Source organism: Cheilinus undulatus, linkage group 24, assembly GCF_018320785.1.
Source record: "Cheilinus undulatus linkage group 24, ASM1832078v1, whole genome shotgun sequence".
Lineage (NCBI taxonomy): Eukaryota > Metazoa > Chordata > Actinopteri > Labriformes > Labridae > Cheilinus > Cheilinus undulatus.
Window position 1 is genome coordinate 14920166 of NC_054888.1, and position 17922 is coordinate 14938087.

At 39.3% G+C, this 17922-nt stretch overlaps 1 protein-coding gene across 2 annotated transcripts; it reads right to left on the reverse strand.

Annotated features, from left to right (window-relative positions):
• Positions 1-9333: 9333 nt before the first annotated feature.
• Positions 9334-17831, reverse strand: LOC121506412 (cyclin-Y-like protein 1). Of its 2 annotated transcripts, none has more exons than XM_041782207.1 (10): positions 16952-17831; positions 16709-16783; positions 15026-15060; positions 14767-14867; positions 14445-14480; positions 13306-13357; positions 13112-13231; positions 12820-12986; positions 12538-12700; positions 9334-12434 (listed from the first exon to the last, which is right to left on the reverse strand). In XM_041782207.1, the coding sequence occupies exons 1-10, from the start codon at positions 17109-17111 to the stop codon at positions 12318-12320; spliced, it is 1026 nt and encodes a 341-aa protein (XP_041638141.1). In that variant the 5' UTR covers positions 17112-17831; the 3' UTR covers positions 9334-12317. The 2 variants fall into 2 exon arrangements, with proteins under 2 accessions (XP_041638141.1, XP_041638140.1); XM_041782206.1 differs by having other exon boundaries at positions 9335-12434; positions 14767-14870.
• Between the last annotated feature and the right edge of the window lie 91 nt (positions 17832-17922).

The following is a 17922-nucleotide window of genomic DNA, read 5'->3' on the forward strand; positions in this document are numbered from 1 at the left end:
GGGAGAGAAAGCACCAACACAAATCTCTGTATCACCAAAATGAACCAGATGTTCAGAATTGATAGTCTAGACACTGACAAAGACATCTGCAACACTGACAAAAGGAACTAGCATGAATTAAATGAACTGACAACCCTGCTGTGTCATGCCATTAGTCACTAGGTTTAGTCAGAAAGACACCTGATAAGATAGGGATCAACTCTGAGAAATTTCAACTGCATTTGACGTTCCTGCATATTTTAATAAAAAACAGCTGATCCCCAGCGTTCACAGTGCATCTATCCAGAATTCCAAAACAAGACTGGGTTAAAACCTAGTATTTAGCTGACTGCAACTACTGAGTCTGGGATGCCTGTTCAAATGCTAGACAGGGGAAAAGGGTAGCTTTAAACTGACACGCCAGATCAACTGTCAGATAACCAGTACATGGATATATTTCCTATTCATCTGGGAGAAAAAATACTGGAAGGTGATTGGAGGAACATTCTGTCTGTCACATTCATGACAGGGAAATTAGAGCAACAAGACAAAATGACATCCTCTTGATCTGACGGGTTATTGCTGCCGTGTATTGTCAATGGCTGAGCTTCTCAGTAAATAAAATTGATGCAAAGGCTAGGGTTAGGGCTAGATTAGCAACGCCTGATCTAATTACTCCACTAGCAGCCATTGTATACAATCATTCACAGAACAACATATTCTTTCCCCTGCAATTGACGAAAACTTATGCCAAAGCATCCTCTTTATTTCATACAGAAACAGAGTCTAGTTCTGATAAAACTGATGCTATACTAGAGCTACATCCGAGCTAATCACAGCATTGGAGGCAGCAATTGTAAATGGCTTTGAGTACAACTTAACCCCGCCCATAGCTACTGCTTCATTCTCCTCAAATGATGCTGATTGGTAGGAACAGTGTTGAGTTCGGCACAAATGTTTGGGATTAGAGCTTTCAAGATGGAGTTGCCTGATGACAGAGAGGACGTCTGGCAAATCATGTGCTTTGCAAGGTTAAAATGGCCCTGTAGAAGAGCCAAAAGCCTGATGTTACCCACTTAATCCTGCTGTTAGCTGCTTCTACTGAGTTTAATGGTGATTTGTTGTCTTTATGGGGGTTTGAATCGGAAAACGCTTGCAAAAAGCACTTTAGAAGACACAAGATTTTACAATATCAACCTCATTTTGAAAAAAAAAAAAAAATGGTGTCTGCAATCTTGGGGAAAAGAACTATACTACCCACAACCCTCTAGTGTCAAAATGACATCTCTGATGAGTTTCACCTGTCCTCCAAAAGGAGAGCCATAATAGCTTTAGGGAACTAAATTAAGTCCAGTTGGCCTGCTGGATCAAGTTTTGGATAGCCATGACCTGGATGAATGAGAATCTACACAGACACATTGTAAGCAGTCAAGCCTGTTAACCAGACTGTCTGACTCTTATTTTTTGCAAACTTTCAGTTGAAATTTCCCGAATAAGAAAAAATATCAAACATCTTACACTTATACCCCATGCTGCTATGGTGTAAATGATTGTTGTTGAACAAAGCTGTCAGTACACACCATGTCACACCCTTTGAAAGCCGTTGAGGTTTCTTTCCAGGGACTAACTAGTGGATCAGAGAAGCATGGAAGCTGAATGTGTTACATCCTCTGGGCTGATTAAATTATAAGCGCCATTTATATGCCAATACCTCTTCCACTCAGGCAAGCCACTTTTCAGTAGAGGGATGTTGTTGTGGCCAATTCACAATAGGCAATTCAGTAGTGTAAAGGGAAATGCTTTGAACGAGGTGATTTGATGAGATGTGATTGGATATGACAGATTATAGGACTACTTTGGTGGTGGATTTTCCTTTGGATCCTCTAAAGCTGCGAAAGAAAGACATATTTCTGCTTTTGGAGCTGAGTGACACTAACCAGGCAAACAAAACTGAAGGCAAACAATGTCCTGGGCTAACTTTATACAAACCGTAGGGTGTGAATCTTACCCTTCTGTTCAAGTCTTGATATATTTATAGCGGTATGTTTTGTAATGTAATCAGTATATGTGCCTTCCTCTGCATTATTGAGGAGGGATAAATATTTATGATACAGTCGTGGCACACTTTTGCACTTTCCTACTTGAAGAAATCATGCAACACATTTCGTATGACCCACATTCTGCTTAACAAGTCTCACTGCCTTCTACACTCATCTCAGCTTCTATCAATCTCCAGGCATTGACAAGAAGAAATACACACGTGCAAAAAAATTGCAAATCATCACACACATTCAGTGTAGATCAGCAGCCGCAGCAGCAGCAGTTGTGTTATCAGGCCTACTGGAGGGTTTGACATTGTATAGTTGAAGAGTGTGTGATATGAGGAGTGACCTGAGTGTGTGGAGGGTAAACGGAGTGACTCCCCAGGGGGGCAGTGTGTTCTCTCTAGCCCTCTTTTAGAGTTCAGACAAGTCCCAGGATGCTGAGAGATTAATGAAGCTGCACTGGCACTGTGATCCCTACAGGATACACACTCACACACTTGGTCACAGGCGTTCTTGCACACAATTCATTTAAGATTATGACAGTTTTCATGTAGCTTGCACTGATATGAACTTTACTAGTGTCAAATAAGGGTGTTAAACAAATTGCTAAGAGATTAACTTTATCACCATGTTCTAACTATGTTGATTAAAAGCTTCAATTATAAACTTGAAAAAGATAATCCCTTTGAGCTCGACTCTTCTATGATGACCACTTTGCTTGCTTGAAGCTTTTATAACATCCCAGTGGCACCCTGTTTGTTATAACACATCACATTTTGCTCAGAAACTTATCAAGCAATGGTTTGCATCTTCCAAAAAGCTTGGCTGAAACAGGCCTGGTTGTGTCTATCGCCATCCTCCAGTCTGGCAATAATACAGCAAGCTGCACCAGAGCTTGGGGGAGTCCAGAGGATGTCGCATTAACACATGGACTAATCTCACACCTGCAGTCATGCCAGCTTACTTGCACAAAGCAACACTGCCACTACATGGTCATAAATTGATACTGCAAGCATACAAGGAACATCTTAGCTTGCTCCAAGAGACAGAAAAATATCCCTAAGGATGCTGACTACTTTGAGTATTTCAGGTAAGGACAAAGGGGAAACATATTTTTCTTTCCAATTTCTTGCTTCTGCTGTAGTGTGGACGTTGTCCACATATGTTTATAAAAAATAAAAATCTGAAATACCACATGGACATAAGTATTCAGAACCTTCACAAAAAATAGTTTCGCTCAGATTCCTCCCATTTCTCTTCATCTTTGTTGAGATGTTTCTACACCTGGATAGTGGCTTGCCACTGGTAGTCAGTGTCAAGGATGATGCAAGTCTACTGAAGTAGCTGATGTGCAATTATGCCATTAATACTCATGCATGTGCAAAAAAAGGCTTTTGAATAGTTGTCCAATGTAATGACCTCTAAGAATGAAAGGGTTAATTGTAGTGGCCGATTGATTATACAGTAGAACTAATCACTTCAAATTGAGTGATTGTGTGCCCATTGTGTTAAATATCTGGTTGGGTTGCAGGTCTTGTATGTGTGTATCCTGGTGGGCAAAGACTTTAAGTGGAGTTAACTGGGGGTCATAGGTTAGGTTCTGGTAATGAGCTTTACATGCGCCAGCGAATGTGGGGTGTGAAATTGGACCGATGCAGGACTCAGTCATAAATTCTAATTCCACAACTTTAATTACATACATAGAACAACAATTTGTCACAATACAGTGATGATGAGAATTTACACAATATATGCTACATGAGCATGCTGTTATGAATGTGAACAATAATACTGCATTAGAATAAGATATTTCAACAGTTTTTATTCCTTGTAAAGGGACCATGCAGACTACAAAAAACTGCAAGTAGTTTGGGTCAATTACAAGTCCTCAGAATTTGAAGGAAAAACACAATCAGGCAGAGGTAGTGTCCCCATGCTCTCCCTCCTCACTTGCCTTGTTTGTCCCTCCTGACAAGAGTGTTCTTCTGTTATATCCGACCCATTGCTCTTCTGAACCACCACCAACTCTGCAACATTTGTTGACTGGGAATTTTGATACCAGATAGGAAAGACAAGTTGCTTTATCTGTGCGTTTCGGAAGAGAAGGAAGGCTGCAATTATGCCAGAAGGAATAACAATGAGCAGTGGTGTCACCATCGAGCTGATCATGCTGCAGGAGAAGGCCTTTCTCTTTCCCATTAGGGTAAGGATGGCAAATAATATGTTGAGTTGCAGCTGAAGCAAAAACATGAAAAAGTAGAATCCCACAGTTCGTTTGGCTCTGTGATTATTACACTTCAGAGCTGTGCTCACTCTAAGTGCTGCACGATACATGCATCCATAGCAGAAGCAGATGGCCAATATACAACAAGTTGTAATGGCAACTGGGGGCCCAAACAACAGCAAGACCTCTTCTTGGGAAAAGCGGATGTGTTCCTTAATGGTAAAAGCATCGCACAAGAGCCCACTGGTCTGCTGATTGAAGCCACACTGAATTTGGCTCAGCACAAATCCTCCATGAAAGCTCACGGCCGCACTGGCCAGCCAAATGAGTCCAATGCTTGAGTAAACATTAGATGTGTTGATCAGTCTGAGGTAGTGGATGCCATGGCAAATGAATATGTATCGCTCAATGGCCATTAGAGCCAAAGTCATCTGGATTGTAATGAAAAAACAACGCAAAATACAGAATTGTGCAATACACCAGCATCCAAAGATCTGAGCTTTCTGCTGCAACAGAGAAGACAGTATAACCAGAGTAGTTACAAAATTCATTCCCATACCACAAACTGATATATTTTTTATCAGCATGTGCTGTGGTTGCCAGAGTAGCTGCTTGTATCTCACTGTTAGACAGAAGAGTAATCCATTTGCTGAAGATGAGAGAAAGGCACCGCAAAGAAACAAAAGAAAAAATATCAAGAGCGTTTTGTCTGAAAAAGAAAAGTCCCAGGATACACAGCTGGATATTTTTCCCAGATGTTTAGTCAAGTCACATGGAGCCGTCATGCTGGATGAATTAAAAGAATAGTTTTTGGATGAATTCAGATGCACTTGTTGCACATTCATGTTGAAAATGGCATGGTCTCGTGTCATGGATGGTATTTAAGTCAAGATGTCAAAGAGCACTGGATATAATGGCGGTTACCAGGGAACAAGAAGAAAGCTATAGCCACCTCCTATACAGCTGAGGAGCAAGGAAAATGAGGGTTTATTAATGATCAAAAGGCAATGTATGTATGGGTTAAACAACATGCTTGGAGAGGAAGTCCTTGAAGTGGCTGGATGCAAACCTTTCAGTGTAAAGCAAATGAAAACCCACTTGGAGTTTGCAACAAACCCCAACTAAAAAGCCTAGCGTGCCTTCATGTGTTTTGCATTGACGAGAGGCAAGGCTTCCGTTACAACAAGAGCTAATCTTTGCAGTTGTAAGGTAGGGACTGTTTGGTAAATTCTACATAGTCAAGCTTCTTGAACGTGTTGAACTCTAACCCAATATGGATTTTGGCGGCCAATGCCAATATTAGGGAATAAGAAAGATTCCAACAACAGAATTTTTCCAAAAAAACAAAAAAAAAAAAGAAAGAAAACGATAAATAGAACAAATAGCTGCTGTTGATCACTTCATTAGATTAAACTAATTATTTTCAAAATGCTGACTGTCAGAAAGCTTACCAATCTTCTGTATGCTTCTTATTGAGGTGGTATTTTGGTTTGAGGAGCATTACATCAAGGAATCTGTGATATTTTGCCAAACCCACTCACTCACATGCACCAGATGTTCAAAATATTAGGAACACCTCTATTCACACAGAAATCTCAGTACAGAATGAATCATGTCTCTGACAGTGTCAACAGCATTCAAGTCATACATTTACTGAAGTAGAATTCATGGTAGAGACATTGTATTGACGTGATTACATTACATAGATTTGTCTAATGAAGTGGTCAGTGAGTGTATTTACAAATGATGAATGTAGTATTATCTTTAGGTTATAGGTCAGTGAATAAGCACTGTCATAAAGGCAGAGATGGAAAAGATGCACAACTATTGTACTCAAGTAAAAGTACAGTTAAACCAGGTTAAACTGGAGTAAAAGTACTGGTCTATAAATCTAATCATGTAAAAGTAAAAAGCATATAATTTATAGTGTATTTTAAGTACTGAGTAGATACTAAGGAGTTGTACAGTAAAATCTGATCTTTCCTTATTTGCAAGCATACCCAGGAAATAGATCTCCAACCAGGTTGTTCAGGTAAAGTCACACCTCTATAATAAAGTAAAATACACAGCATGATTGAAAGTGTTAATGAAATTCAAATATAGTGAAAATTAACACTTTAAAATAGATTATGTTGGCCCACACTTAGTTAAACTACACTGACAAAGTGTTAAATATTTTACAAAATGACAGAGTTGCAGTAACTCTTGAAAGTTGGATTCTGTGGCAAGGTGGGTCTCCTCTCGCAAGAACAGCAAGCAGAGAGTCCACTTAACTCTAACTCAGTGAATAACTTCACTCATAGTTCATTCCAGTTGTTGCTGTGTACAACAACTGTTTTGGGATGTGATCTGGAATCATTCTCTCACTATGTGCTACTGTGTAGTCAACAGAGGTGGAAAAAGCATGAGTACTGTACTCAAGTAAAAGTACAGTTACTCTGGGTGAAATGTACTTCAGTAGAAGTAAATGTATTACTTTTACAATGTACTCAGAAAGTGCAAGTACACAAAAAACTACTCAATTACAACAACTTGAGTAAATGTAATTAGTTACTTTCCACCCCTGCATAAAAGTCACTAGTAAAAAAACGATCTGAAATGCTCCTCTCTGATGTCCTCTAAACATGCATTCACATTGTCTCTACCTTTCTGAGCCGTAAAGTCATTATGAATCCAACTACGACCAGAAATGCCCCCCCCCCCCCACCCATCCCCACTGGTCATAGCTCTAATTTGCTCTGGTCTTATCTGGCAGCATGTGGCTGCCTGAGTGAATGTAATACTACTATGAAATATTGTACCATTATGCTCATTGATTTGTAACTCATTCGACTAAAGTTTATAGCTAGCTAATGTTAAGCTAGGTTGTCCTAACTTTAGCTCGCTAACGTAAACAGATAAGCGTGACCGAAATAACGTTGCACGTCATGACTCATGGACAAGCAGGTTGAATTGAAACAGCAAACTTATGGCGTATCATTGATACCATCGAGGCAAAATGTTCTCAACAAATTCGATGCTCAGCCAAGCTGATGTGGGCTCCAGTTCACTCTGCTGTAAGGAGGTAAATATGGAGCGTGTGACATGAAAGCTGACTTAATTTAAACAGAGGTTAAAGCTACAGGTTGACAATCATTGCACTCCTTCAGAGATATTTTCTTCAGGACAGGGACTACATGTGAGGTTTTCCAGGCTGTGGGGACAATGTGTATGTCCACTGAAGTCTTGAAATTTGGCTGCCACACTGGGACAAGTTCTTCAAGACTTGGGCAACAATGTCATCAGGGGACTTGCGTACATTTAGGTGTGGAAAGGCATTAGCCTCCTTGGCCACTGCAAATTCCATCTTGTCATCTGGCATCTACCTGCACTGAGCTCAACACGTCACTGCAGTGCTCCCTATTTTTAGAGTCCTCAAATCTTATGAAACAGGTGTTCAGCTCCACAGCAGAGGCCAGCTCTTCATTTGTTACAAATGGCTTCTACTGTGTGCTCAGCATCTCCCACATTTTCCTGGGGTTACAAGCATTTAAAGCCTACTCGAAATGTCTCTTGTTAACATCAGTTGCCTTCCTGATCTTGCCTCTCAACTCCTTGTTTCTCCTTTGCAGCTCCAGAGTCCTTATTTTTTTACCGCCAATTTTCTCAAATTAAGAAATAATCAGTGGAATGTCTTTGGTTCAATTAGGAAGAGAAACCCAAAATAAGATGAACCCAAAAAAAAAAAGAACCCAAAATGTGCATAAAGAATCCTAAGTGTCCTCCCTCGACACCTGCAGGTTGGTAGAGTCAAAGCAGGCTTCTGAAGCATCTTTGCTTTCCTTGGTCCAAAGTCTTACCTCCTTAGTTTGAGGTTTGCTGCTTTTCAGTTTGGTTAAAGAGATTGCAGAATGCTGCGAAATATCAGAGGGAAATTGAAGGGTCTAAATCCTAAATTCAAAGTCACAGTTACATGTCATGGCATGTATTCAGATGCACTTGTTGCACATTAATGTTGAAAATGGCATGGTCTCATGCAACTGACGGCATGAAAGTTGAGATGTCAAGGAGCACTGATGTAATTGCAGTTACCAGGGAACAAGAAGAAATATATAGCCACTTCCTATACAGCTGAAGAGCAAGGAAATTGAGGGTACATTAATGATTAAAATGCACTGTATTTAGAGTTTAAATAACATGCTCGGAGAGAAAGTGATGAACATAAGTATAGCCGATGTGTAGTGAAAGATTGCCAGAGTGGCTGGATGGAAACCTTTCAGTGCAAAGCACTTGAAAACCCACTTGAAGTTTGCAACAAACCCCAACTAAAAAGCCTAGCGTGCTTTCACGTGTTTTGCATTGAGGAGACACGAGGCTTCCATTACCACAAGGGCTAATCTTTGCGGTTGCAAAGGAGGGACTGTTTGGTAAATTCTACATCGTCAATCTTCTTGAATGTGATGAATTTATGTTACCCTACCTGAAAACTCATCAATATTTGTTAATGCAATAGGTCATAAAAAAGTAGTGGTCAGTCTCTTGTAGATTTCAACCTTTGCCTCAATTGGCAAAAGTCCATGTGTAGTGAAAGACTGCGATGTCAGCAGTGATTATTCAATTGCAGACTTTAATAAAAGTGTTCATCCACTCTTTTGAAAAAGAAAAAAATATGCAATCACAGAGAGAAATAAAGAAGCACCAATGGGTAGTGTTAACCAATTAGTAATGTTTACCTTTAGCCTCTATCCACTCATAAAGTAGGTGAAAACCTTTGCAAATGTTTTTTAAAGATAATTTTTTTGGGCGTTTTTGCATTTATTGGGCAGGACAGCTGAGGAGAGATAGGAAATATGGAGAGATAGAGTGGGGAAGACATACACCAAACATGCACTGGGACCAGGAATTGATCCTGCAACCAGTGCGTTGAGGACTATAGCCTCAGAATATGGGTGCCTGCCAAACTGAGCAATCAAGGTAGAAGGGCCTTATTAAGAGAGGTGACCAAGAACCTGATGGTCACTGTGACAAAGCTCGAGAGATCCACTGTGGAGATGGGACAAAGTTCCAGAAAGACAACCATCACTGCAGTCCACCAGCAAAATGGGCTTTATGGCAGAGTGGCTAGATGGAAACCTCTCAGTGCAAAGCACATGAAATGAGGTCTGCTGCTTTTCAGTTTGATCACATAGACTGCAGAATGCTGCCAAATTTCTGAGGGAAATTAAAGGGATCTATTGACCAGAAATTCAAAGTTACTGTTACATGTCACAAGTTTAATTGAATATTGACAGCAGCACCATTTAAACAAACACAGACATCCCCTCCCCATAATGCACTGTATGCCAGATTACCAAAACAATCACTTAGTAAACTACAGTTTATTCAAAACGTAGCTGCCAGAGTCCAACATACACTAGGAAATACGGCAATATCACTCAAGTCTTCAAAACACTCCAACGGCACCCGTGCAGTACAGACGTGCTTACCATTTATAACCCCACCTGACCCCTCAGGTAGTCAGGTGAAGGTCTTTTAGACATACCCAGAATCAGAGCAAAGGCTGCTGAGGGAGTCTTCAGTTACTGTGGTCCGTTTCTCTGGAACAACTTCTCTGCAGATCTGAGGTTTGTCACTACTGTGTCTTTATTTAAAACTAAACTTAAAATATATATCTCTTCTCCAAAGCATACAAAAAATTTCTCTGTGTTTATGTGGTCTGCGTGTGGCTGCATGCCCTCCTTTTTCCTGTTATCCTTCCCATTTTTAAATTTCTGTCTTGTCTCTGATGTGATTTTTCACAAGCTTTCTTGTTTTTTTTATGATTGTGGAAATTATTGTTGATGTTTTCAAACCCTGTAATGAAATGTGCTTTATAAATAAAGTTGCTTGCTTGCTCTCCCTACACGACAGGCTTGCATTACAGGTGCAGCAAAAATCATAAAACAATGAAAAGAATCAGGATGAAATCCTGGCTGTAGTAAAGGTAGTTGTGTTCATGGTTGTGAGCCATGAAAGCACGTGTGATCCAGCTGGTGACGCTACCCTGTCTGCTTGCTCTATTGGTTTATATAGGTACTCCTTTAGAGGCACTATGATGTAGGATTGTGAAAATAAAACATGTTTGATATTTGCGATTTAGCGTCTGGGAGGCTACGACACAATAAGGACACTATAATGCAGATTACTCGAACAAATAATCGTTTGCTATGAGACTCCACTCAGGATACGCCCCCCACAATTATTGGGGGAGGAAAATCTTGCCTCAAATTGGGCTTAAAATCCTGTAGCGATATGGCTGGCCTTAGAGAGGAGGGGTTAATACATGTTGAGCCTTTGATTTCCTAATTTAATATCAAGATCTATCAATATGATTCTTTTTATTGAGATTTTTTGGGGGCTTTTGCCCTTATTGCAGATAGGACAGTAGATAGAGTGCTTCTAACAGTACTGCACTATGAAACCACTTTACATTAATGGCCTAAGGTGCTTTGTTAAAAGTGAGTCTTTGGATTTGTACTTCATGATGAAGATGGAGCTAAAGAGAAGACAGGGTTATTCACATTTTAATCCTATTATGTGTAGGTATGTTATTGCACCACATTATGTAAAAGATTCTGTTCAAGCCAAGACACTGTTTGAGCCTCTAATATTTAGCATCTCTATATAAAACATACAACAGACACTGATGTGACTTCATATTAAAACATTCCCAACTACTCTTCAAAGGTATATACACTCACAGATCACTTTATCAAGTAAACCTGTTTATTGGCTCATTGACACAAATATCTGATTAGCCAACCTCATGCAAAACGCAGCTCAATGCATAAGCTGTCGCCATATACTCAGCCAGTGTTAGTATTGATGAGCAGTTGAATAAAGTAATCAATGAGTGTACAGTTTAATTGAGGGAAAGTTAATCCAATGAAATTGGATCTGTGGTCCCCTAGTTGAGGTTCTGGACTCTTTAAAGAGCAAAAAAATGTGTGATGGTGGTCATTATCCTGGGCACACATATAGATTGAATTATTAGTAAAATATTTAACTCTGCCTGGTTTAAGAAAAGCATCTCCTCCAAAAAAGGACCCACCTCTTTTTCATCTGTTTTGCTACTTAAGATCAATGAGTGCCCATAAATTAATGGAGGTTATTATTTTGAGTGCTTGAATGTTGAAAAAAAAAACACACTGATGAAAGACATCAAGGATTGTTTTTTAAATAAGGGCCGGAATAATGAATTGTAACTGTTTATATTTAAGGTATTGGTTTATGGTAAATTTCATTTCTGAACCCTTTCAGAGAGAAAGCTCTGTATCATATCTTACCCTGACACAAAAATGGTGCAGAGGATAATTTGTCAAAAGAAACAAATTGGACTGCATAGATTTTACACGAAAGCATAATTCATCATTCGCCATTGTCGTTTTGACTTCTTTTCAAAAGTCAAAGTCATTTTGTGCAAACAAAAACCACTACAACACTTTTCCCCCACCTTAGCAGCTTCAACTTTAAACAGCGACTTTAGTTTATTGAATTAAATAAAATCTTGTACATTTCACAGCTATAGAGGCCTACATAGTAAGCAAAACAAAGTCTACTCTTTGTCCATGTGTAGAACTACACCACAGGTAGCTCAAGACAGTTTGTCAACGTGTGATTGAAAGACAAGATAGGGCTGAGAAGATGGCCAAAGCCAGAGAAATGACTCCCCATTAGGGTTGACAAAAAAACAATGGTATGTGTCATTTGTGACTGGATGCATTTTCATGCTGATTCCCTCCAAAGTTAAACATCCCTTATTAAAAAAATGGAAAATCTGCATTTTTTCCACCACATTACCATGCTTTAAAGGCAGATAACTCAAGTTCTTTGTTTTGAACACACAAAGACTGGACTCATTACACTTTAAGTGATATTGTATGGTAAACTTTTGGTCTTTAGTTTCTCCCCAAACTTCGTCATTCAACAACTTGCAACAGTATTCATTTACTTTTGAACTGTCTCTTGGTGATCACTGCATTGAATCTCTTAACTGCACTCTTGATGGGTTGCTCCATTTCCTTGCAAGATCCAAGATAGTCATCACAGGCTTAGGACAGCACAGCCTGGGATTTCTTGATGCAAACCAAGTTGTCCGCACTGACAGACCTTCTCATTGCAGACTTATGTAGGTCCTTGTACTTGTCCTCGCACAGTCTAGAGATTGCCTGGAGAAAAATACTTGATTATTTTAAAATTCCTGTCAGTATCAATTAGAGGAAAGAAAAACTTCAAGTCAAACAGTGTGATTGCCGTCTTGACCCTACTCACTTCCAGTTTCTGAGCCCGCTTGTTGCTCAGTGGCTCCAAAGGGAAACTAAGGTTGTTGTCGTCAGCCAGGGAGCGCAGGTCAAAGTAATACTTGGCATAGACACTGGCTGGGACATTGATGTTGAACTGAAGAAGCTCAAGGAAGTGGCGCTCCATCTCATTCCTGCAAAACACAAGTAGACACAGAACTTTCTCTTGAGTTGAGTTACAAAATCTAGGAGCATTGTGTTTCCCAACTAATTTTTTTGTCAGTGCTTTATTAGGGGGGAAAGAAGCACTTACATGTCCTCCACTGTTATATCTTTGAGGATCTGGCAGTAGTCGACATTCCACACTGCCTGATCATCCCAGACCTTAGAGGCCAGCAGAATGGCACCAAGAACAATTCGCTTCCAGTTACAGGGACAGATGTCCATCTCTGCGTATGTCAAAAGTCTTTCTAGGTATACCTGCCATATCATTCACCATGCATTCACACAGGCAAAACGCACACATAACGCCAAAGGATAAAAGTGGTGGAATGTGAATCTTTCTTTCAACACACTCTTACAACATACTCATGCTTCCAAATTACCAAAGTGACGATGGCGCACTCAGCAGTGAGCTGTGCAGAGCTGAAGAGCGTTCTGATGAAGCGGTAGATAAGTTTGTGTTCCGGGTCTATCACAGAGTAGTCATCTGGTACCTTTTCTCGCTGTCAGGCAGAGGGTCATAATCATAAGTCAATCAGCACAGAGTGATCGGTAGTGAAATAAAGACTGAACTCACCGATAGAGGGTGCTTCTTCTCATCAAATATATCCAGCGAGCGGTTTGAGTCTCTGACAGAACAGAACGAGCCAGGGTTAGAAATGCATTTCATAGGAATCTTTTCCGACTGTGCAAACTGCTTTCACTTGTGTTGGGTCTTTAAAGTAGAAACAAGATGAATACTCATTTGCAACTGACTGCCAACAAAAGATCTTTCCAATTTTCTATCCATATATCTACCTTGCACTGATAAAGGTCTGTCTACCTCATTATCCATCAACCTATCTGAGGATTGGACACTGACCTCAAGTCCACCCCAAGAGCTCTTGTCCACTGATAATTTCCATGTGCATTACTTAATTCCGCACTTGTTAACCAACCAAATAACACAATTGCTTATCAAACATGCTTATCTTTAGCAAACAAAAAATCTATCTATCTATCTATCTATCTATCTATCTATCTATCTATCTATCTATCTATCTTCCTGCCTGATGGATGATTACCAATTCAATGCTGTTGTAATGCCTTGAGAGTTCAACAGACTGAAAGACAACACCTTCAGGCAATAACATGTTCTATATGGTAATATATTTCTACCCACCTACCTGCCTGGCTTCACTGCCAAATTAAGGTTTGAAAAGATTTCAGTTCAGTTGGCCTCACTGGCATAGAAATCATCGGTTTCATTGCCAAAGCAGAGTACAAACAATCTTCATAGTCTTCCTTTTTCATGTTCTAGCAAATACGCCATATGAAGTATTAATCAGAGAATCAATAAACATCCATCCATCTATCTTGGACAGTTCAAAAGTGGGTGGAAGTATCAGATGGAGTTTTCTTTCCATTGTAAAATCAACTGTTATCCTTTTGCTCTAACTTAAGTAAAAAACGTCTATCTATCTATCTATCTATCTATCTATCTATCTATCGCAAATAAAGGTTGCTAATGAAGTTTATCAACCTAGGGCAAATAAAGGCTCTTTCTATCTACCTGCCTGATGGAAGGTTACCAATTTAACATTTTTGTAATGCCATAAGAGTTAAACAGACCCAACAACACCACCTTTAAGCAAGTGGATGGTTTCCTAAATAAAGTCAAGGCACTTAGCTCTCATAGGGGATGGACAGCACAACAAAATTTTAAAACTTTCCTACCTGTTTTTTATGTGATAGTATATAGCCAATGCAACACTGTAAAGACAAGAAAAAAGACACATTAAAAAAACATCACAAGCGTTTCTGCTGAAACAAGAATTGCAGGACATCTCAATATTCTTCAGATTCATAGATCTCTTTACGACATGGGCATAGCATCAAGCTAGCACACATTTGTTTGTTAGTTGGCAGCAAATAATTTAAATGGACTTTAATATAAGGGGTTTTAAAGGAGTGAAGGGCACATAAGATGAGGAAATGAAGGGAAATAATATACTTCTATTCTTGAGAAGATATAAGAGGCCAAAGTAAAGTCACCTACCATTTAATCGTGCTTTTGAGGTTAGGCTGGCTCACTGTGCTGTCATCGATGAATATCGTTGAGCAGGAGCTGTACTTTTTGGTCAGGAGGCCTGGGGACATCTGCTACAGAAAAGATGATTATATTTAAAACAGACGAGAGAGAAAAAGACAACCAAATCAAAGGAAAAACATTCATAATATGTATTGCAATCACAAAACAAGGCTTGTACTCCTTGAAGATCTGCAGTGCTAACAGATGAATGTGACCTCCTGCTTACATGATTCATATAGTTGCTTTTCCTCTTCTCGCGCACTGAAATGGAAAGAAAAAGTGAAGTTAGAGGGATAACATAACGTAAACACGACAAAGAGGTGACATGACACCTAATTTCTAGACTCTGGGATAGATGGGTAAATTCTGGAATTTACTTCCAGAGCACTTCTGTCCTTGAATAAGCATTTTCCAAAGATGCTAATCCTGTTTATAATTATTATTATTATTATTATTTTTTAGAGATGTAAAAGCACTCTAAACAGGATGTTTGTATTATTCCTCTGCATTCTAGCAATTAGGAATAGTGGGATAATAGGAAGGAATGGCTTCAGATAACACACACAAACATATTTAGCTTACTTTATAAGTTCTGTATCAGTATTCACAAAGTAATTTAACCTCCTCAGATCCTGCATCCTCATAAGAGAACATTACATTCTTGCTTTTCTACGACATAGTAATCATTTCTACTGTTAGAATTTTTTACATCATGTCTGGGATGTCCACTAAAGTTTAAGTAATTCATCTGAAATACTGAGAGAATTTGCTTGATATTGTCAGGACTTTTCATGGATATTCTTTGGAATAAATCTTAGAAATTTTGATGTTCTTTCATGGTAATTTCAGGACATTTTCAAGAGCTTCATTGGAAGGTTTTTTTTGCAGCGGAATTTTTGAGTTTGGGGGAGTTTGAAGTTTTGTGTTTTCTGGGGGAAATGCAGTTATAATTTCATTGGCATTTTTCAGGAGGATTTGCTTCTAAATTTTTGGGCATTCTCAGATATTTGTAAAATTTATTTTTTAATATTGCGAATTTGATTTGGGGTTGGGAACTGGGAGGATAAGGTCCTTTGAAATTTATTGAAATTTCAGGGAATTTGTTAGGATGTGTGGGGGAATTTTTCATGTTCATGAAATCTTGGGATATATTTTTGGGGGAAATTTGCTTTCAGATTTAAAGTATTTTTTTTCAATTAAATTAAATTTAAAGAAATTTTCATGGAGTTTCTGGGGGAAATGTTATCAAAATTTAGGCTTCATGATGAAGTTTCCCTGAAGCATTTGAGGAATACTGGAAGACATTTTGGAGTACATTTTATGGGAAACTTAAAAATAGCTTTGAGAACTGTTCAAAGATTTTTTTGGTAGTTTCTTAGAAATTTTAGGGAACTGTGTTAATTTTGAACATCATTTTTGGTCAAAATTATTTTCTCTTCAAAGACAAGGCTGAGATTTTAAACTTATCTGGTCCCAGTTATACCGAAAAAGTGGGAGAAAGTAAAAATACATTCCAAACAAAAGCTCAGGTTTCAGGGGGTTACTTTATTGATTAAAGGAGTTGATTACATTTAAATGTGTTTTTATGGAAATAGTCTTTTCTTAAATCTAGAAATTTAGTTTCCTCTGATTATTAGTACAACTGGAATTCTGCAATGGGTCCATGAACTCAGAAAAGATATTTCAGAAAATATAACTTATTCTTAATTTTCACTAAATTGAAGGGGAATCCCTTTAAAACTATCTTAACTAGTGGTTAGCCACTGGAAGAAACACATTTTTTCTATTTGCCCCTCAGAAAATCAAAGTTTCCCCCATAATTACATCAAAAGTTGCACCTCAAAGTATAAGAGGGATAAAGTAAATTTCAAAGTGCAAACAAGCAAAACTTTTAAGATGGAACACTCACCATCTGTCTGTGACTTGTTGAGAAACAGGGTGCTAGCTCTGGGATGGTCCGATGGGTTGGCCTCTTGGGCTAATTCTGTAACATGTAAGCAGATGATGAAAGGGTGAAACCGTATAAAATAACCGCAACACAATGGACTCTCCATATTTTCATCTTGAGTGCTGATTAAGTGCTTACAAATGAGAACTTAAGCATTAAACTTGACTAAAGTACGACTTCTAAAAGTATAAATATTGTACCCACCATCTGGGAGCTCTCTGTCACTGATGTGCTGCAGGTATGTCCCTGTATCCTCGCTCACATCCTCACAGGTGGTGATGGGACACTCCTCCAGCTCCACCTCTCTCCTGTGGATTTTGGGACTCTCCCCAGGGGAGATGCAGCAAGAAACAGACCCTCCCATGGTTGATCTAGAACAGTCCTGCTACAGCCAATGCTGTCTCCCATACAACTCAAGTAGTGCCAAGCGCTAATCTTACAGGGCTTCAGTGTAAAAGTTGAATCTTTAAAAGTGGTAGCTCATGAAGTGAGTCTGACATTAGTCCTGTGTTACTCCAGAAACTCTCTTTAATGTTGTGTTTTCTAGTGCAAGTGTTTAAGTGGCACGTCCAGACTGTGCGTTTGCCTGCGAGGTAAAAAATCGGGCAAATTCAGGTAAGAATTGACTCCGTAATGACAGCCAATTGTGTATCTGCGCTATGTGCAGGGTAGCTGACATTTTCGGGGCGTGTGCGCAGTACGGCACTGGCGCACTTTAGTAACACTTACATTCGTGGACTTGATAGTTTTAGACGTCAGTAACTTGTATCAACTCATTTTACCGAATAGAAGCTAACAATACAGTCACAAGCTTCTCTTTCTCCCTCCATGGCTAGCCGGCTAACGCTAGCTTCCGCACCTCAATCCATCCCTGGCTTCCTTGGCGGCATGGATCAATCCATTTTCACTGCAGCTGTCTCTGCCACAATAAAAGGCTTTACAGCCACGTTAACGCATCAAATAACGGCCACAAATCAACTTTAGAGTTATCTAACGAACTAGAGAGCAAGCCAATGCTGAAATGTTTTTAACGTAGCAGACGGGAGTTTTCATCTCGTCGCATTTGCAGGACACGTCTTGGATGTCAAATCAAGCCGGAAGTATAGCGTGTAGGTAATTTCCGCACAAGCCTTCAGAGTAAAGGTCCTTATTATTCAAGCGAAACAGGGAGATGT